This window comes from Canis lupus, chromosome 27 (assembly GCF_003254725.2).
Source record: "Canis lupus dingo isolate Sandy chromosome 27, ASM325472v2, whole genome shotgun sequence".
Classification (NCBI taxonomy): domain Eukaryota; kingdom Metazoa; phylum Chordata; class Mammalia; order Carnivora; family Canidae; genus Canis; species Canis lupus.
In genome coordinates, this window is record NC_064269.1 from 6,622,182 (window position 1) to 6,643,814 (window position 21,633).

Consider the following 21,633-nt stretch of genomic DNA (forward strand, 5'->3'; position numbering starts at 1 on the left):
TCAGACTTTTGGATTTTTGCCAACACAGTAGGAAATGCTATCTCAATGTAATGTAATTTCTTTTTCTTCTTTTCTTTTCTTTTCTTTTCTTTTCTTTTCTTTTCTTTTCTTTTCTTTTTTCTTTCTTTTCTTTTCTTTCTTTTCTTTTTTCTTTCTTTCTTTCTTTCTTGAATTGAATATGTTTTACTACTTTAAGCATCTGCCTTCAGCTCAGGTCATGATCTTGGGGTCTGATGTCCTGGGTCCTGAGATCAAGCCCTGTGTAGAGAGCCCTGAGTGGTGCCCTGATTAGGCCCCCTGCTCAGAAGGGAATCTGCCTCTGTTCCTACCCCTGAGCTAGTGTGCACTATATCTCTCAAATAAAAAAAAATAAATCTTTTTAAAAAAATCTATTTAACAAAAAACAAACAAAAAACTTGTTGGAATTTTTACTGGAATTAAATTTACAAATTAATTTAAGGTATGTCTTTCATTTGTTCAAGTTTTATGTTTTCAGGGAATATGACAAAGCTTTCCTCATTGGTTTTTATATATTTCTTATTAACTTTATTCCTGGGGGCTTTGTAATTTGCTATTGCAAATGGGATTACAATGTTCTCTTCTACATTATTTTCTAACTGGTTCTTCCCTATATGTATGAAGTCTACTGACATCTGTAAATTGCTTTTGTATCCTGCTACCTTACTGATTCATCTTTTTATTTTCAGCAATTTTCCTATTGCTTTGCTTTCATTTTCTAGATACACCATTACATTTTCTGCAATTCTCATATATCTAATTGCTTTTGTGTCAGTGCTGTGGCAAATACCGTCAATACCATGTTAGATGTTATAGTAATAGTGTGGACATCCTTGTTTTGTTTCAAACATTAGCAAAAATGCCTCCAGTGTTTTCCCATAAAATAATAAGATACTGGGAAGCAAGATGCTTTATGATGTTAGGAAAATACTCTCCCTCTTTTGAAAATTATTTTTTGTTAGGAATACATCTTGAGTCTTCCTAGATATTTTTCTAGAATCTATGGAGATAATCATAAGACATCTCTTCTTATACATAATAATACTAATAAGTATATTAATGTATTTTCTAACATTGAACCATCTTTGCACTTCTAAAGCAATTTCCACTTGGTCATGACATATCATGCTATTTGATTCAATTTGCTAATATTTTATTTAGGATTTTTGCATTGATATTTGTGAATGAGATTCATCTGTAGCTTTCTCTTTTGTGTAATCTTTATCACATTTTGGTTTCAATGTTCTATTATTTCACTAAAGATTTTTTGAAGTCCTTTTTCTGTGCATTAGAGTGGAATTGGGATTATAAGTCTTTAAAGAATCCTATTTGAAACATCTTGGATAATTTTTAGAGATATTTAAAAATATATCTATTCAGTACCCTAATTGTTCATGGCTGGTCTAAGTAATCTAATTCCTTTTTTTCCCTGAAGAAAAAAAATTCTACCTTTCTTTACTTCTCCTAATCCTTCAAGACTTTGGTCATTATAATTTTCTTTAAAAGGTCTTCTCTGAGCCCCCAGGTTGTACTAAGATGTCTCTTTTCTGGGATTCTACTGGATGGCATTTATTCTTGCATAGCTGCATAATGTTGAAATGATGCATTAATATTATCATTATCTTTTATTAGTCAAAAGTTTTTGTGGACAGAAATCCTGTTTTGCCTCCACTTTAAATTTCCAGTGTCTAGTGCTAAACACAATGCCTGACATTTAGTAGGAGCCTTAATATTTAATGAACTGATCTTTGATCAGATTCCTCCCAACACACACACACACACACACACACACACACACACACACACACACACAAGTTCTTACCTTTGCAAATGGCTCTTCAATTCATCTAGAAGCATACAGTAAAAATCTAAGAGTCATTTTTGGCAAACTCTACCCCCTTCAGTTTGTAGTCAGTCACCAAGCCAATATTTTGATCAATTCTGATCTAAAATATTTCAAATTCACTCACTTCTCTCCCTTTATATGGCCACCACCCTAGTCTATATCCCTATCACTTCTTGCCTAGATGACTTAATTGCTGTTTTTCCTATTTTAATCTCTGCTCCTATAACCCAATCTTCATCAAAAAGTCAAAGTGATCTTTTAAAAACACAGATGTGATTATATCACTTGTATAATACCTATCAATAACTTCCTATTCTTTTGGGATAAAGTTTAGAATCGTTAGTATGTTCACTCAGACCTTGGCTGATCTGGAGCATCTGTACCTTTCTAACCATAACTTGTGCCCTTTGCCTCTTTATTATTCTGTCCTCATATTCTTCTTCCAACTACCTAAGCTTTTTCCCTCTCAGTCTTTGAATACTCTTGTCCATTTGCTGGAGGGCCCACTCCCTCCCCACTCCCTAAACAGTTTTGATCTGGTTATATCCATTCGTTTTCCAAATCCGTACTCAAGGCCATTTTCCTTTACCTCCCAGTCTTATTGAGGCTCTCTACTGAATTGTCATATTATCCTCCATACTTTTCCTTTATAGAATTTATCACTAATGTGATTATTTGTGTGATTCTTTATCTAATGTTTATTTCTTTTTTTTTAATTTTTATTTATTTATGATAGTCACACAGAGAGAGAGAGGCAGAGACACAGGCAGAGGGAGAAGCAGGCTCCACGCAGGGAGCCCGACATGGGATTCGATCCCGGGTCTCCAGGATCGTGCCCTGGGCCAAAGGCAGGCGCCAAACCACTGCACCACCCAGGGATCCCCTAATGTTTATTTCTGACATTAACTATAGTTTTCCTGGAGGCAGGGACCACATTGATCTTATTTTCAGCTGTAGCTTCAGCATCTATCATAGGGAACAGCACAGTAATATAATTTAATAAGTATTTATTGAATGAATGGATGAATGATGGGTGAATGAACAAAGAACTAGTTAACTGAATTCCAAGCAAGAAGCCTAAGGAACAAATTTTCCATTTCCCCTCTAGGGGGAGACCTACTCCTACTAGAAGTAGCATGGACCTCAAGGGAGCACAAAATCCTGAAATTAACAGTAAGCTTAAATCCCTGAAATTGATTCAGAGAATCCAATCATTCCTTGCTAGTAGAACTCTCCAGATCAGTCTAAACCACTCAATGGTACCAGACAAGTGAGCACTTCCTCTGTTAATTTCCCTTCCTTGAACAATCTTAAAATCCTTCCTGCTATAGTTTGTCTATTCCAGTCTTGGTTTGCTAGATGATTTAGCTGTAACTGCCCACATTCTTGGAAAAATAGTATCTATGTATATATAATTTAAATATTATCATTAACATTTTTATTTGTATTTTTACTGCATCCCTCCCCCCACAAAATCCCTTAGGCATTCTTTCTCTACAAAGACTCAAAATTTGTTAAAATTGTTCTGATAGTGGAAAATATTGGTAACCTATAAGGCCAAAAAACAATAAAATATTGATGAAAAGCTAGTTTTCAAAAAATAGCGATTCATAGATTTCCCTGTGCCTCGGGGAAAGTTAAAAGGAAAAAGAAAAGAATAGAGTTTGAATATTGGGAGCATGTCTGCCTTTGAGCAGTTTCTGAAAGAAGTCCTTGTTTAATCCTGATGACACATCTTGGGAGACTACCCCTGCTGCACATTAATGCTGTTCTTTTCTCTGCTGAACTACTTTATCCAGGACAAAGTTTAAGTGTATAAAAAGTTTCAAGAGGCTTATATTTCTCTGAACTTTTTTTTTTTCCTTTGCTCTATTTCCAAAGCTCCTTTTCAAATTTCCTTTTAAATGCAATTTCTGACTTCTTTCTCAGGGTCAAAGACCAATAGTACATAGAGGCATTCCACTATTCCCGTCTTTGAGAGGTCAGTTCACTTTAGTTCAATTCTGTTTGCATGTATCTAATACCTGGTGTATGTTTGGAACTGTGCTACGGCGGGGGCTGGGGGGGAGTGCAGGAAATCTAAATCTCTGTCTTAGAGGTGCTTGCAGTGAAACTAGGAGGATTAGAAAATACAAAATAATACAAGGATGACATAGATAAGAACCAGCATTTATATAGCTTACAAAACCACTTTTCACCAATGTGATCTAAGTTTTATGAAATTAGCTCTTAGGATAAGTGTTGCTACTCTCATCCTGTTGTACAGATCAATAAACTGAGACAGATAATGTAACTTGCTTAGGCAGAGTAACTAGAACTATCAGAACTGGAAACTTGGTCCCTAAGGTGTTTGCATATTATGTTGTTTCTAAAATAAGGGATATACAATAAACAATAACTAAAAATTGAAGAAATTCAAAGAGAAAATACGCATATTAAAGAAGCAAAGCTAATTTTCCTAACTAGTCTGACACTTAGATCCTATTTTTTCACCCTATTTTGTTAATTTTGACTGATCCCCTCTCTCTCCTTTCCTCTTAGGGTATCACAAACTTACTTTTGGTTCTTTCCTCCCTCTTTGGTGACAAAAGAACTCATTTGGGAGGAATCGCTTCTTCCTTAAGGCATCTTCCTCTAGGAAGGGTGTCAGGAAAAATTTGCATCAACATTAGCTAAGTGGCCCCTGAAGAAAGATGAGTCCTTTTTAGACAGAAGAGTAATGGATAAGTTCTGGCCTGAAGCCAGACAACTGTTGTGAAAGGCTTCGGTTACGACCTACAGAGGTTGCAAGACAGCATTCCTCTCCTCCAGTACATGGTCACTCTAGAGGACTGCACTCAGAATCAGGAAAGGGTTTGACGCCAGCAGGTGAAGAAAGGAGTTCTTCCACTCCAAAAGAGTTGCACAAAAGCCTGTGGCTGTGAGGTAGACCCAAAGCTCAAAAAGCAAGACACCCAGGTCTGTAACCTGGGTCAGCTAACTGGCATCTACCCGGATCCTGGACACTAATACGTGTTGAACGGTGATGGCAGCAATCACTACAAGCAAAACATCATTATCAAATTTCTAGCTCCAGTTTGTGCCAAGGTCTGAAAATAGGAACACTAGTTTTACTGTCAGTCAACACCATCTAATGAACACTTCTTGAGAGCAGAACTGGAATTAGCAGGGGAGAGAAGAAAAAATAATGACCCTAAAAGTCTTATGAGAAACAAAATATATGTAAAACAAGCAAAAAACAACTTACAATCAAAGCACGAAGATCACAAATAACAAACTAAAATGTATACAGATGGAGCTGGAATGTTGAATGCAAAATTCATGGGATGTGATCAAAATACCATTTTGTTTTTTGGCTTTTACTGTCTTTTAAAATTTGGCAGGGGACACTTGGGTGGCTCAGTCAGTTAAGTGTCCAACTCTTTTCAGCTCAGATCTCAATCTCAAGGTCATTAGTTCAAGCCCCACGTTGGTTTCCATGCTGGGTATGGAGCCTACTTAAAAAACATATTTTTTAATATAAAAATATGGAGGGGGGATCCCTGGGTGGCGCAGCGGTTTGGCGCCTGCCTTTGGCCTAGGGCGCGATCCTGGAGACCCGGGATCGAATCCCACGTCGGGCTCCCGGTGCATGGAGCCTGCTTCTCCCTCTGCCTGTGTCTCTACCTCTCTCTCTCTCTGTGAGACTATCATAAATAAATAAAAATTAAAAAAAAATAAAAAATAAAAAAAAATAAAAATATGGAGGGGATGATCTTCCCCTGCAATTTTTCCTGAGTGGAAAATTGGGCAGATTTCCTGACCTTTCGGTTCATTGTTTGATAACTGACAGTCCTTTATGTTAGTCACTTTAAGTCAAGAGAGTCTTGATTTGGTAATTAGAATGTTTCCAGTCCAGGATGTTAATCAAATACTTCAGTCTTCATTCTAAGGCACTAGTTTAAGGCTTCTCCTCCTCTCGCTTGTCTGCCCCACGTAAGGCCCCTTGTGACCGGCAGTTGCCTGCCTTCAGCTTTCTCCTTACCTCCTCCCCCAACTAGCTAACTGCTGTTTGACCTGCTGTGTAAAAGTGGGAAGCAGGGCAGCTAAGAGATATGATAGATCTGTACTACCCGGGTCTGGCAGATGATTTAAGTTGACTTTTTCTTGTTGGGTGCTTTTAAAGGTTCTTTGGAGACCCTATCATCAGAGACCTCTCACTTCAGTCCTTTTGGCCTAAATAGATGACAATCTCTGTGTATTCCAGGATTCCTATGTTTGTTCATCCCTAGCTTCTGGTCCCCAAGTCCCTCCACACCTCTAGACAGCCATATGAATAAACCAAAGGCAATGCCACGCTGACTGTCTTCCGTATGGCCCACATCTGGTCCTGGGAAACATTTACACATTTGTCATCCCTATCAACTCTGTGAATGTGGCAGATCCCAATGCATTCACCTCTGTTTGTAGCTACTGCCTTTAAATTATAGGCAAGTGCTGGTGCAGTTCTCTGTGTTTTACAACTATGGGAAACAATTGCCAACCTTCCTGGTCCCAGAGAAGGCCCTCTCTGGGCTGGAGGACAGGGATGCAGCACCATCACTAACTCTCCCTTTGGGTGGGAAGGGAGTGGGAACTGAAGAGCACAAACAAATTGCTCCTCAAGAAACCTCTTCACAGACCCTTCCTCTCTATATTCTCTCCATCTCACTGTGAAGTACAACTGTTCTTCAACATTGACTTTGAATGTTAAAAACTTTGTTGAAATAATTATCCTGAATTGCAACTGTTTGCAAATCCATCTCCAACCTTTGGTAATAAGAGAATGTGTTTCTCCATCACTGTCTTCCCTGCATTGTGAGCACAGGGCCTGGAACAAAGTGCTAGTAAATGTTTGATAAATGTATGAATGAATGGATCTGAAAACTCCTTTGGTTGTGCAGTGGATCCTCAGACACTATGAAATCATCTGCATAGATGGCCTATGGGAGTCTCATTCTATATTTATAAGATGCTGGGAGTTTGCCAGAATTTATACACCCTATTATTTACCAATCAAGAACTTTTGAGAAACATGACAACCCGGGGAAAAATTCACAGTTTTTTCAAGGAATAAATGAATACATAAACACGAGATAGCTCAAGTTTTTAGAAAACATACAGGATGTCAAAAATTTCCCTCCCAAACCGTGGGAACTGTGGGTATTGTCTGAATAGTTTATTAGGAAACCCTAAAGCTGTAAAGAACAACAAAGAAAAAATGGATTTTTAAAATGTTCGACAAAATGTTAATATGTTAAATATGGATGACAGATAGTTCATCGATACTATTCTCTCTAGTGTTTTTTAGTATGCTTGAACATTTATGTAACACAAATAACATTTAAAAGCTGAAGTTTGGAATCAGCACTGTCTTTAACCTGCTTTAGAAAGGAAGCACCAGAGGAAGCAAAAATGGAACGGAAACTATGTCGACTTTGGCATCTTCTAATTAAGCCCTCACAGGTCCCATTAATGTAGTAGTATTATGATAGCCACAAAGCTGTTCTTATCTGACAAGAGAGTAAAAAATTTTAGAAGCAAGAATCACACAGATTCAGAATTATAGAAATAGAAGGATATTCAGAGGTTATTTCAGCCAATGCTCTCTTTACAAATGAGAACACTGATGCCCAAAGAAATGGGATGAAGTAACTGTCAATCTCAAAGCCAGAACAAAAGTTAGGTCTTCTGTATTTCTGTACTCTGGTTTCTCTCTCCACCTGAGTGGCATACGACTCTTTTAAATAAAAGCTGCCAAGGCAGGGAAACTCGGGTGCACTACTTGCACACATTGCATCTTCTGACCCTATCATTTCTGCTGTGTCCACGTGGGGACCTCCTTCTTTTGTGCAGTGGGTTTTCCAACACAGAGTAGTACTAGACTTAATAAAATGAAGGCCATAGAGGCAGTCATCAACCCTTCAATAGGTCAACTGTCTGAAGCTTGTGCTCCACTTAGAGAAAGCTATGGGTGGTGCCAAGCAAAGCATCACCTTACTGGGCCTAGAGAGAGAGGGAGAGCTAGCACACCTTGGACCACTGCATCCTGCAGTGGAATTATTACACATCTGCCTCTCACCTCATTAATTCCCCCAGCCAAGTAGGATTCAAGGGGGATTCTAGGGAGAATATTACCATTGGGGTATTAATAGGAGTCAGACAGTTCTAGACACGGGGATGGGAGTTTGAGAGGTACTGACTGAAACAAGGTTAGGTCTGACAAGACACGTAGTGCCTTGATTTTATCTATGATCTTCCCTGCTGGTGGCCAGGAAGGACTTAGGTTCACAGGATGAACTTGTGGATCAGCACCAACACCGGTATCTCTTGCCCTTGTGTTTGAAGGTTTAACACTCTCTAGGGCCCTAGAGAATAATACAGATTTCTGGTTTAGAAGCAATGGGTACAGAATCAAACTGTTTCCATTCACTGAATTTGATCAAATGCCTTACAGTAGTTGTGTGTGTGTGTGTGGGGGGGGGGTTGGGGTCTAGCCTCCACATACTGTTCAGATTCCTTCAACAACTTCTAAACAAATCTATGAATTAAAAGCGCTGTAGTTAATGGGTAGCTGCAGCTTCCAGTCAACCCTAAGCCCTTCTTCCCGTAGAACCACCAATGACCAAAGCAGCCTTTAATCCAGAGTATGGAATTGGTGGCTCACGGGCTGACTGTCGCCTGCTTTCAAAATGGTTCTTTTTAAAAGGCGTTGCCCATATTTGCAATTGGGGAGGATTCGCTCCTCTCAAAATCTGGACTCCAGCTTCTCTGGAGAAAACCGGACGACCTCGCCCTAGCAGAGTGGCAGGGGGTGGAGGCCGCATCCCCGCAAGGCAAGGGTGCTTGAAGTCCGCAGACAAGGCATGAGCTCTTCCAGTTCATCATCCCCTCGGTGACCTTCATCACCGTCCGGGCCCTGCTTTACGCTAAACTCCTTCGATTACGGGGCTTAGGACGCGCTCTGGGGAGCAGGTGAGGGGCGCGGCCGGGCGGGCCACAGGCTGCGCCTCTCGCGGCGGCGGCGGCGGCGGCGGCTCTGCGGGGAAGGCACCTCGCCGACAGGTGTGGGCTCCCCTCACGGCGGAGGAGGGTGCAGCCTCCGTCCTTTTCGGTCTCCGGCAGGTAGGCGACTCCTCCCCTCGGGTGGTTTCTGCGGCACAGCTGGGGGGGGGGGGCGTGGCCGTGGCCGTGGCCGGCGGGTGCGGAAGAGCAGGCGAGCGTTCCGGGCCTGTGACCCGCTACTGCCCGCCCGGTCTCCCCGCTACTGAGCCAGGACAGCGGGTTTGGCCGCGGAGAACTGAGCTGCTCCGGCCCCCGCTCAGCGGCAGGCAGCGCGGGGCAGCGCGGGGCAGCGGAGGGCAGGCAGGGCCCGCTACGAGCCCGCTCCACGCAGGCGCCGCCCCCACCACCCGCCCAGTAGCCGCGGACCCGAGCGCCCGGCGGCGGCCGACAGCACCGCACTGCGCCTGCGCGCAACCCTCCCGGCGGGCCCCGAAAATCACCTGTTACCTCTACCCGGGGAGGGCGCAGGCCGCCTCACGAGTCTGCGCAGGCGCGCGCCGCCCGCAGCCATTGGTCGGCGCGCGGGCACCCCTCCCCGTCGCCTTTCACATCCTGTGGACAGAGGGGCCCGCCGGAGACGCGGCTTCTGCTTCCGGGTCACGCCTTGACAGCGGCTTTCCCCGCCCGGCTCAGCGCCCGAGGTCCGGTGAGTGCGTCCGCGGCTGCGGGAGTGCGGGCCCGTGGCGCTACGCCCAGGAACTCCTCCTCCGCTCCCAGCTCGGGTTTCGTTAGCCTTCGAGGCAGAGACGGCCCCCGGCCTTGGGGAGTCGGGGCGGGGGCTCCGCCGGCGTCCCTCGCGCGACCGCGTCTCTCGCCGCCGGCCCCGGGACGCCGCAGGCTTTGCTGCGAGCTCTGCGCATCCCTTGCGGGAAGCGACGCCGCACGTCCTCGCGCTTCGTGCCCTTGCCCTGCGGCGCCTTGCCTCGGCCGGACGTGGCAGGTGCGGCGGGGTCGGGGCGCCCGCGGCTGCGCGGAGGGTCTCCCGGCCTGGGCGCGCGGTGGCACCTCGCTAGCGCCGGAACTGTCAGTGTCGCCCCTCTCCCGCTTTGCCATAGAGGACCCCTTGGTGTTTTCTCTGGATCCGAAGTGAAATGCGGGGGGGGGGGAGGGGGGGCGTTTTCGGCTCCAGCGGAGGCAAGGGGCCCCTCGGGTCAGAGGGCGCGGGGCTGCTGTCAGGAGATGGGTCGAGTGTACACTGCCGTGGCCCTTCCCCACGTGCGCTCTGCTTGGACGCAGCAGCACAGAACCGCCGGCCCTGTCCCCAGTTAGGACTTGGAAGCCAGGAGTCCCAAGAGTGCCCCGAAAATGATTGCGGGGTTTATTTAGTGTCTTCAAGTTTATCGTGGCCCCTGAGTGGTTAGCAGAACCAGTTCAGGCTGGGCCTTCCACTTTAGATGTCTGTCTTCTGCCCCCGTCCTTGGAATCTCTGGCGCAAACGCACCTCTGCTTTTTTTTCCTGCTTTTTCCTTGCAACAAAGAAGTATAAGATACAGACCCTTGTCTCTGCATTTAAGCTGTTAGATTCAAACATATGTCAAGTCTAAACTATCTAGAAAATTTCAGAGAGACCTATAAATAAGTGCATAAGGTTATTCATTCATAATAACGTAGGGGCGGCAGCCCCGGGGCTCAGCGGTTTAGCGCCGCCTTCAGCCCAGGGCGTGACCCTGAAGACCCCGGACGAGCCCCGTGACCTTGGAGACCCGGGATCGAGGAGGAGTCCCGCGTCGGGCTCCCTGCATGGAGCCTGCTTCTCCCGCTGCCTGTGTCTCTGCCTCTCTCTCTGTCTCTATGAATAAATAAAATAAAATCTTAAAAAAAATAATGATGATGATGATAATAATAATAATAATAACGTAGGGGAGAAGAATGCCCAGTATGAATCTTTGATGCCTCGGAACATTGTTAACTTACATCCTATTAGTTAATACTGTAATAGCTTAAACAGACAAATGGCTACTGATTTGCAAAATAGAAACTATTCAAACTTATATTACATAATTCGTAAGGGGCTACTCCATTATGGAAAGCAAAAATTATGTAGTGTGAAAGGACTAAAATAACTTTGGGTTTTTTACCTTAGTAGTCACCATATGCGTAACATATGTAATTTTGCAAGTCTTGGGTTTTTAGAATCTAAAGTAATCTTTACATTCAACAAATATTGAGAACCTGCCATGTGCCAGGAACTATTGAAAATAACACTATATTTACCCTCAAGGAACGTATAGTTCAATAAGAACACGTATTCCTAAGCAGTTCTGTCTAGAAAGCTGATACTGCATACTGTATTTTTTCTGCAGTTTTTGATATATGTTTTTTCATGGAAATGTTCCACCTTGTTTGCTAGAATTTTAAATGTTCCCCAACTAGTATATGGCTCTTATACAGCCAAAACTTTTATCAGTTAAATTTAAGTGTTTTGCGTTATTTTCTTCTTGAATGCTAGAACTCACTGTCAAATTGTGGCTTGAACATATATTTGCCCAAATCTATTTCTCAGCTGTCTTGAACAGCCAATTATTAAAATTTTTAGTTCATTTTGCACTCTTAAATCTTCTTGTTTTCCTACAACCACAAGCATATGTCATTGATATCAACTGCAATTTTTTTTCTACTTTTATATACGTGAGTTTTGACATTTTTGTTTTAGAATATCACCTCAAATATTTTCCTTTTTTTTTTCTTTGTTGAAGACATTTTAAACTGTTTCACAGATGCCTCGTTGTTGTTAACATAGATATATTTGTTCCATAGCCTTTTCCCTCTCTTTACACAGGTATCAATCACTTCTATAGCCTTTGGTCAATCGACCAGTCTTTGTGAAATACCTACTTTTTGTGAGACTCTGGCTGGCCTTCCATGGACAAAAAAATAGAAGACAGAGACCTTGCCTTCTAATTGATTACAATTTAGAGGAGAAGCGGTATGAAAATAACTATACTGCAGGGCCAAATATAACAAGTAAGCTAAAGGTGATGCTGATAGGAAAGACCACAGAATCAGAGGAGGAAAAGAGTGTGTGTGGCATCCTCAGCCTTAAAAAAAAAAAAAAAAAAATCCCCTTCCTTGCCTGGTCTTTTTTTAAACTACACAGAGCTCAGTGAGGGTCTTGGGGCCTCTTGGGGACTAGTTCAGAGAGTAGCATTGAAGTGCCGAGGGTCAGAGCATTTTCATCCGGTTTACCCAGCTCCCTAGGCAACTATTATCTATTTCTTTATGATTAAGAAAAAATATTAATTAATCATTGATCTGTTTGAAATCTACTAGTAAAAGTTGGGAAGGCCTCAGAGAACTCCTAATCCCAAGGACAGGTTTGCTCAGTGATATTGTGTATGCCTAAAACTTCTTTGTTTCAGGCAGTTTGGAGCATGTGAACATACTCTGAGCCTTGATGAGTTCCAGTATGTGGTATATTATGCAGAGCATTCAGAGCAAATACTCTCTCTCAGAGCGCTTAATCCGAACAATCGCTGCCATTCGTTCCTTCCCACATGATAATGTAGAGGACCTCATCAGAGGGGTGAGTGTGCTGGATTGACGGGGAGTCCTGTGGGAGGTGAAGGGGGACAGTTCCTGGGGGAATCATAATAGATTACAGATTTGTAGCATTGACTCACCACAAGATTACAAGTTTTTACGGTCCTCTCACATGTATTAACTTGACCATGAAAGTACATTTCCTTGTGTTTTGCTTCTCTTTCCTTCTCCCTTTCACTTTGTGCATCTGATATTTTCCTCAGGAAAGATGTTCTAGATAACCCTAGTCTCACAGTCTTTGTAAAATGTCTCTCTGGATGTGTTACATATGGGATCCAGCAAGCTCAAAGTCTTCTACACATGTTTTACTAAGGGAGGAAGGAGACGAGCAAAGCAGAAGTGGTTTTCAGATCCTTGTGGTTTATAATAATTACACAGAGAGATATCACTTGCCATCCATCTTGACAGCAGCTACCACTTGGAGTTCTGTAAGGAATGTCAACCCCTAAAGTGCATGGTAATTTTTGACTTAAGAAAACATCTTAAGGTATCTAACCACTGCTATGCAACAATTGTTACATGACTAGTATCCTAGACAGTCTTTGGTCTTTGATACTTTTTTCTGACTATTATTCCTATTGAGAAGTTACAGGGTAATTTTTTGCTCGCTAGAAAATGTATCCAGGTGGTTACCTTTGTACATTCTTTCAACAACTGTAGAATCCTTATTTACAGCCTGGAGCTCTTTAGCTGCTGCAGAGTTGGGTGGTGCAGCTTTGAGAAGAAATAGTCATACAGCGTTAACTTGTTCTCCACAAAAGCGGTACCAGAGGATCCAGCAGTAGGAAGTTTGTCACATTCTAATTCTAGCTCTGCTGCTGAGTCATTCAGCGACTTTGGTCTGCCCCTAGGATCCCCATCTCCTTTCATCAGATTTGAAACAGAAGTACCAGCAGGGCCTAGGTGGCAGAGAATGCCGAAGCTAAGAGGCTACTTTGAAGATGTTTATAAACAAAAAGATAACGTTAAGATGACCTCACTATTAATGATGTTCATCTGTTGAATGGCAAAAGGAACATGCCAGGTTCTGGCTTCAGTGTGACAGACTCCCTTTCCTGACCTTTTCAGAGCATGGTGGCCATGGAGAGTGGATTGCTTTTCCAGCTTTCCTGCCCGATGCTAAGTTTTCCATTGCTTTTACACTTGAGGCTATAGGTCCTCAGCGGTGTCTAGATGACCAAGTTACCTTGTGGAAAAACTTAATAACTTGATCTAGTTCCTTTCATTCATCTTCAGAGTATTCTCTTGGTTTGGATATTATTTAATACACAGGAAGAGAAACTGGGACCAGTAGCATGTTTATAGTACAGTCAGAGCTACAACCCTCTTCTACCCTGGACCCACTTCTGAGTCTCGTCCCACTCAGCGAGCCAGAGCTGAGCACACTGACTGGAGTTTCCTTCTGCCCATAGGGAGCAGATGTGAACTGTACCCATGGCACACTGAAGCCACTGCACTGTGCCTGCATGGTGTCAGATGCTGACTGTGTGGAGTTACTCTTGGAAAAAGGAGCTGAGGTAAAGTTTTTACCACTGTCACATTAATGGTCCACTAAAACTTGAGCTTCACATTTTCCTAAAGCTTGTCTCTTCTCCCATATCTTCCCATCTTCTGGCCCACGGTCACATTGGCATAGCCAGTTTTAAAGCAAAATGTAACGGTAAATATATTCTGTGATCCAAAGGATTTCATTCCTTTGCCTTTCTTTCTTAAGTTGCCTGTGGCTCCAGAAGAGGGGGTTTTATCTCCCCTTTCTCTCCCAGTCTTCCTTCTGGGGTTGTTTACATTTCCATTCAGTCCTCCTGTTGCCTCTTGACTGTCCAGGAGCTCTAAGTACAGAGGCCCCTCACTTGAGGTTTTAGATTAAATCTAAACCATTGACACCTGCTACCAGACATGAACTTCTAATACCACTGTAACTGGGAGATGAATATCATTAGGTAACCCATTCCTCAGGGCTGAGCTACTTGTGCTATCTGCCCACTAATTATTTTCCATTTATTGTATCTTGTTCCTATCTTCTTTTTAATGTATCTTAAAATAAGAGACATGGGTTAATTTATATTGGCATTAGCAAGAAGCAGCTTAGTGTAATGAATGATTAAAAGAATGGACTCGGGAGCCAGACTTCATGGATTTGAATCCCAGCTCTGTCACTTCCAGCTGTGTGACTTTGAACACGTTACTTAATTTTTCTTTGCCTCGGTTTCCCCATCTGTAAAACGAGGGTGATAATGATCCCTTCTTCACAAGATTGTCAAGTACGTAGTACACCAGCATGTAGTAATTGCTAAGTCAGCACTTGTTTAATAAATAAATAAGCAGTTTTAACTATTTGCAAGCAATCAGGAAGTTGCATGTGCTGAGGCGCTAATTGGAATCAGACGTGCCATGAAGCTGGTGTTCAGGCCCCAAATATTGGTCAGTTAGCCTAAGGGGCCATCATCTCCACACAGCCATGCTGTTCTCTGCTTGTCGTTATCTATTCCATCACTCTTGTGAGTGGCCCTGAAATGAAAGCCAGTGACTAATGTCAATGATGAAAATCTCCTGGGGGAGAAAAGTTTTTAGCTAAATAGAAAGTTAAACTCAGTTAAATATTTCATTGTATTTTTATTGCACTTTTAGGGGAAGATAGTATAAATTTGGGTTTTGAAGTCTTTGTAGCCTTCAAAAATTAAAAGTAATGTTGATTTTTAGCAAGTCAGCTGCTCTTCCAGCATTGGAAGATCTGTGCTCTTCCCTTCAGATGCTTTTATCGAAGTTCTCTTGTGACTGCACAGCATATTTTTGCAAGGGAGCTGATTGGATTAACAATTTGAGCTGCTCTGTATGGCTACAGAGCACAGCAACGCTACGTGGGCAGAGTTTGGCCTCATTTTTCAGTGTGATTGCCATTATCCACAGGATAGAGTGAGATGGGATAAGCAAAATAATCTAAAGCCTTTACTCTGGCTAATATATTCAAGCTACTTTCCAATAAATGTATACTTTCCAATAAATGTCTTCCAGAGTAGTTACAAGGTTTTAGACCTCATCTCTTTCTTTACCCCTTACCCCATGGTAGGGATCCTAGTGAATAATAAACAAGAACAGAGCAAAAGCCTAAATAATGCAGGCCACCTAGTCAATGCCCAGAATAGAGTGCTGGTTGTTTTGAGACCATTCTCTCCCTATTTGTTCCTAAGTTCTTGTCATATCTCCTCTTGATCACCAAGACTCCTTGGGAATTGCTTGTTGATTCTCATATTCAGAACAGGACATAGCAAAGGTAGTGGACTGATACACGCAAGCTTTTGCCCGCCCATCTTCCTGTCAGCAGTCTAGCTACTGTAACGTAGTTCCTCCCTCTTTACAGGTGAATGCCCTGGATGGTTACAACCGAACAGCCCTCCACTATGCAGCTGAGAAAGATGAGGCTTGTGTGGAGGTCCTCTTGGAGTATGGAGCAAACCCCAATGCACTGGATGGCAACCGAGACACCCCACTTCACTGGGCAGCCTTTAAGAACAATGCCGAGTGTGTGCGGGCCCTGCTAGAGAGCGGGGCCTCTGTCAATGCCCTGGATTATAACAATGATACCCCGCTCAGCTGGGCCGCCATGAAGGGAAATCTCGAGAGCGTTAGCATCCTTCTTGATTATGGTGCAGAGGTCAGAGTCATCAACCTAAAAGGCCAGACGCCCATCTCCCGCCTGGTGGCTCTGTTAGTTAGGGGACTCGGAACAGAGAAGGAAGACTCTTGCTTTGAGCTCCTCCACAGAGCTGTTGGACACTTTGAATTAAGGAAGAATGGCACCATGCCCCGCGAAGTAGCCAGAGACCAGCAGCTGTGTGAAAAACTGACTGTTCTGTGCTCAGCCCCAGGAACTCTAAAAACACTCTCTCGCTATGCTGTGCGCCGGAGTTTAGGACTCCAGTATCTGCCAGATGCAGTCAAGGGCCTCCCACTGCCAGCTTCTCTGAAGGAATACCTGTTACTTGTGGAATAGGCTGGAGGAGACATTTGCACCGTCACGCAGGCAACTCCGGCCGAGGTGTTTCCCTGCAGTACACTCTTTGTCTTGGAAAACAGGAAAAGCAGTCGTTCCTGTTGTGTGGTTTGTATTTAGAGGCAACGTGTCACAACAGTAACCTCCACACCATCTCCCCTCCCTAAACCAAGCAACCAAACAAAAAAATCCCTCACTTTTGTTTTCTGTTTATTGCTTACTTGGCTTTTTATATTGCACCCTGCAAATGGAGAGGCCTCCCCCCTCCCCTATAGGGAAAAAGTGCAACTAAACTCTAGGAAGATGAAAAGTATTTCAAGAATGTGTGTTTAGCTTTCCTTCGGGAACATGATTAACATTTCAGAAGCATCCCTCCAGAAGCATTGTAACTGGTCCATGAAGAAGTTTCAAACATCCCAGCCAAAGATGAAGATCCTCCAACCTCACAGGATGTGCAGACTCACAGTTGGGCTGGATGATGCCCTAAGGTGCAGCCACGGCACGGAGCGACCGGAGGGGACTGCCCCTCGCTCACCATCAGAGGAACCTGTACCTTTGGCCTCTTTTCCATGGGTGTGCCTGAGGCTTACGGTAGCTCAGCAATAGCATTGTCTTGCTGCTTTCCACATGGTAGAAGAGAGGTCCAAGCAGTCCTAAGAACTCCGTGTCCTCAGAACTTTTATCCTAACGCAGTTCTTTCTCTTGGTGAAAGCCAGTTTGCTCCATCGGGCTTGGCAGGTGTTTGAGCACCTTCGGTGAAGGTGTTTTACGCCAGCAGGAGACGATGGGCTGGGCCGCCTCTTCCCATGGGTCTTCTTCATTTCCTTGTAGGCAGCTCACTCTCCTAAGAGTTGGGAGTTACTTTCCTTTCAGTTGTTTTGGAAAGTTTGCTTTTTACTGATCTATACAAGATGTCAGGGGAGCGGAGGGTGCGGGGGACAAGCTCTGTAAGAGCTGCTTTTGCGATGGCCCGCCTACTCACCACAGAGCTGCTTTAGGGACCCATACTTAGCCAACAGTACTCTTCCTTTTCATGGTCCTAAACTAGATCAAGTCGTTACTGATCTTGGATGACCCAGATGCAATTTTGAAAAACCTTTTTTTTTTTTTTAACTGATTGGAAACTACAAATAAAAATGATTGGAATCTGCTGACACAGCTAATTTGAAAAACTATGTCTGCTTTTGCTGTTGCTAGAGTTTTTTTGTTTTTTCTTTTATTTTTTTTTTCTTTTATTTTTTTTGCTCACTTGAAAAAAGAGAAATAAACACTTCTAAAAGCAATTTTGGCAATTTCTACTATTCCTGCTTCTCTCCATGTTATTTAATCACTGGGAGTCCCATTGTCCATCACTCTGGAGCGGGGCTGCCATCACCCTCCTCATTAGCTGGTCTGAGGATGCCGTGACAAACAGTGCTTGATATTTATTGTGATTTCTCTTCCCCTTAAAGAACTGCCCAAAGAACATCTGGCTGCTTTAATTCTGGATTCTGACAAGCCGCCTCAGTTCCTGTTCAGAACCGTTTGCACAGTACAGAGGTAATAGAGAGCAAAAGCAGCGTACTAGAGATAATCCTTCCTCCACCACTGGTGAAACCTTGAACCTCTCCCTGCTTCGTCAAGCAAATGAGGAAACCGGGTTGGGGGGAGTATGTGTGCTTGTGACAAGTGACAGGTCTGGTTTTTGGAAGCTAAGCTTAAACCCGGCATCAGGTTTACGGTATGGATAGGCACCATCCTATCAGTTTAGATGGTTCCTGAAGACCAACTGCATGATGCAGTCACATGGCTAATGAGGAGGAGGAAGCTGTTGTTATGGCACAGAAAATAAATTGAGCTGAATAGGAACCAACAACTCTCTAAAGCCATATTTCAGCCAACCCACCAAACCAGGTCCTGGTCTGGGGGTCCCTTTCCCAGGCTTTCAAAATGTGCATGGCTCCTCACAAATGGAGTCTGCCTTTCATCTAGGAAGGAGTACGGGGGAAGAGTTGAGAAGAAAGAACCCTAGGTTGTCAGAAGAGGAGTAGAGCTCATAGGATGGCTGGAAAAAAAGCACCCTCAGGTCATGAGCATATGATCAGAAGGTGAAACACAACTTCATGCTTAAAAGAGAGCCTGGCACGTCCTATGGCTATGGAGGATACAGGAGGGACTGGTGTGGAATGAGGGTAAGGACCAGTGTACGATGATGTTCTAGATCCCTATGTTCATAGCCAAGAGATGCTGTGGGGGGACAAAAGCCATGAGGTGGAGAGAGGTACATGGGGTGATCGTATGGGCTGCATTTTCCCAGGTGTCTGAGCAGAGTCCAGTCCTTAGGGTTGACAGGATGACATTCACTTGTGAAAGTGACAACAGGAGAACCAAAAGCACAGTGACCAGTTGGCATTTATTAGTGTAGCTATTGTTTGTCACTGCAGTAAAAGTAATAGAGGAACCAAGACTTTGTTATCACAAAGAAATAAATAAAGCTTATTTTCAGGAAAATTCTAACCGAGTAGCTGAAATCTAGCAGTAGCACTAGAGGAGCCCAGTCTTGTGTGACAGATGAAGCTGGGGTAGAAGTTGATAAATTCCACCTAAAAGGAGCCTCTACTCACTGCCCGCTGCCCCAGCTCCCTGGCCAGAGCTGGTCATGGCTACAGTTGCAGAATAAAAGGAAACCTAAAGAAAAATGAGCTAAAATACTTGGGGATACATGGACTTGGATCTATCAGGGGGTGAGCTGACCATGATCAGACAATCCATGACCCTCACTCCAAAGAGGGTTAGATAGAAGTTTCTCCAGATCGCTTCCGACTGATGTGCTCCAGGTGGGCGTGCTCTGTGGTGTCCAAGTCAATCTCGTACTTGGCTAGGATTTTGAGGATGGGCCTCAGCTTCAGCCACCACTGTTCCTTGGGGATGCGGTGACTACAGAGAAATGAGAGAGATGATGATTTCAGCTTTTAGCAACCCAACTGACTTCTATCCAAAGCTTATGGAAAGAAGTTGAGTAGAAGAGGCCGGATTTTAGGGCACGGGGTTAAGATCTGAAATAGGTGTGATGACGGTGTTAGTCCTAGGATGAGAGGATTGAAGGCAGCGCACAGGCTGGGAAGAGCAGACCCTGAAACTACCAGGGAAGCAGATGTACTCACTCAAAATCTGTCTGGTCCTTCAGCTCAGTCACTGGTTGAAAGACCAGAGCCCTCTTACGCATCCCCAGAACACAGCCCGAGTCTGGCGTATTGGCAAAGATCCTCCCTGCAATGAAGGACGATCAGTAAGCTTCAATAATGGGGAACCAGCCTCTGTGGAGGGGGCTTCCCCTCTTTCCCAACCTACCATTACGGTAACTCTCTTTGATTTTCCCAGACATCCAGTTCATAGCCTTGGCGCCCATCTTAGTGGCAAAATTCCTATCAAATGGAGTTGGGCTCCCACCCTGGAAAAAAAGCATAAAGATTACAGAGGGAAAGACTCTAATCAAGTAGCAGAAATACCTGAACATACAGAGATAAAGAAATGGCCTCAGGTTTACGGCCAGTAACAGGAATCCAGAAGTCTAACTCTGAAAGAAAATTCTGAGACCGTGCTGAGCACCAGAGTGCGCGGGCACAGCAAGTGTGGCCATTTATCAGGAGTAAGGGTGACTAATTAGACAAGGGGGTAACTGGTCTCACAGCTGCCTCTTCTAGCTCCACAGCTGTCAGCTCCTGTTCCTTCACCTGGCGTCTGGCCATTCAGTCACTTCTGAGCAGCCCTTGTCAGTCACCATCATCAATGACACAGAAGCGTTCCTTAGGAACCAATATGGATGCCCTTGGGAGCACCTCACAATAACATAAAACACCACATAGATTTTCTCTGAACTAAGTGAACGTAGGTGGGAAGCGGGGACGAGGTGGCCATACTTTATCCAATAGTACCCCATTCTTAAGGGTACTATTGGGGTCCATACTTAAGCAGCATTGGCTGGAGACACCGGATGAAGAGGCCTAAGACCACTAGAACCATCGGGGAGCACGGCCCACCATAGGTGTGGGGGTTGAACGTGGATTGTAGAAAGGTATCCATTTCCCCCGGAAACCCCAGTCCGTGGAGATGGAGCCCACACCAGCGAGGTGCCTGTGCGCACACCCCAGGTTCCTTCTGGAAGGCAGCGTGGTGTGGTGGGAAGGGCCCTGGAATAGGTGCCCTGGCTCTCACCCAGGCTTGTTTCTCCTCTCTGGGCTCATGTTCTTCATCTGAACTAGTGGTTCTCACCTGGAGGTGACTTTCCCTCCCAGGGGACATCTGGCAATGTCTGAAGACATTTTTGTAGTTGTTACAACTCCAGAAGGAGGTGCTACGGGCCTCTAGGGCGTAGAGTCCACGGTTGTCGCTAAAGGATCCCACAGTGCACACAACAGCCACCCGCGATGAAGAATTATCCAGCCCACCCTGCCCTAAATGGAGAGGACGGACCACATCATCTCTAAGGCTATTTCCAGAGTAGAGATATTCAGGTCCTATGACAGTAAGAAATTGCAGGCTCACGCTCTGGTGGCACCAATGGCCTCCGGCAGATTGGAGACCAGTGGGAGACCCAGTGGCCACAGAGGATATGGCCATCTGGTGAGGGGCAGGACGGGGCACCTTCCCTACCTGCTGCATGTGGCCGAGCACATTCTTCCTGCTGTCGAAGATGCCCTTCCCCTCCTCAGAGTACAGGTTGAAAATGAAGTCCGTGGTATAGTTCTCATTGCACTTCTCATTCCTGCCAAGTAGACACCAAAAGCCTGACTCTGGTCCTCTCCCCATCCATCCCTCACAACCCTTTCCTGCTTTTTCCATCTCCTCCCGTGGCTCAGGTTCTCTCCCTTTGTATCCAAATTCCCCGGGGGTGTCCCGAGCGTGGGTGCAGCCTGTGGGCTAGAGCCAGAGCCTATTGTCTCTTCACTCAGGAACAAGCCGTGGATGAGGTACCTTAACACCAGGCCCCTCTTCACAGTTGTTTTCATCTTTTGCACCAGATGTTCAACATTTGCCTGAAAACAGAGCAAATCCTAAGCCTAGCTGGGAGTGGATGAGGCTGGGCACGTGCCTAGCTCTCTGGTTCCCCACCAGGCCTCTCTCTCTAGAAGCGGAGACACGGAAGACAGCTGTCTGCGATCCTGTCTCGTCCCTA

At 44.4% G+C, this 21,633-nt stretch overlaps 2 protein-coding genes across 21 annotated transcripts in view; one reads left to right on the forward strand and one right to left on the reverse strand.

The window, feature by feature from the left end:
* ASB8 (ankyrin repeat and SOCS box containing 8) overlaps positions 1-17,761 on the forward strand; it is a 32,475-nt gene extending 14,714 nt beyond the window's left edge. The window contains exons 1-5 of one of the 16 annotated variants that reach the window (XM_025477429.3): positions 9,451-9,593; positions 11,727-11,911; positions 12,307-12,470; positions 13,900-14,004; positions 15,846-17,761. In XM_025477429.3, the coding sequence (XP_025333214.1) occupies positions 12,342-12,470; positions 13,900-14,004; positions 15,846-16,478 (867 nt within the window). In that variant the 5' untranslated portion in view covers positions 9,451-9,593; positions 11,727-11,911; positions 12,307-12,341 and the 3' untranslated portion in view covers positions 16,479-17,761. Of the gene's footprint in view, positions 1-8,765; positions 9,008-9,435; positions 9,888-11,726; positions 11,912-12,306; positions 12,471-13,899; positions 14,005-15,845 lie in introns of those variants that run through there. The other 15 variants (XM_025477428.3, XM_025477430.3, XM_049102366.1 and 12 more) reach the window with 15 other exon arrangements.
* Positions 17,762-18,851: 1,090 nt separating this feature from the next.
* The window catches only part of PFKM (phosphofructokinase, muscle), a 44,817-nt gene continuing 42,035 nt past the window's right edge, over positions 18,852-21,633 (reverse strand). For all 5 annotated transcript variants that reach the window (XM_025477416.3, XM_025477414.3, XM_025477413.3 and 2 more), the window contains 5 exons: positions 21,432-21,493; positions 21,111-21,222; positions 19,809-19,908; positions 19,622-19,727; positions 18,852-19,394 (listed from right to left, as the gene is read on the reverse strand). In XM_025477416.3, the coding sequence (XP_025333201.1) occupies positions 19,250-19,394; positions 19,622-19,727; positions 19,809-19,908; positions 21,111-21,222; positions 21,432-21,493 (525 nt within the window). In that variant the 3' untranslated portion in view covers positions 18,852-19,249. The remainder of the gene's footprint in view (positions 19,395-19,621; positions 19,728-19,808; positions 19,909-21,110; positions 21,223-21,431; positions 21,494-21,633) is intronic.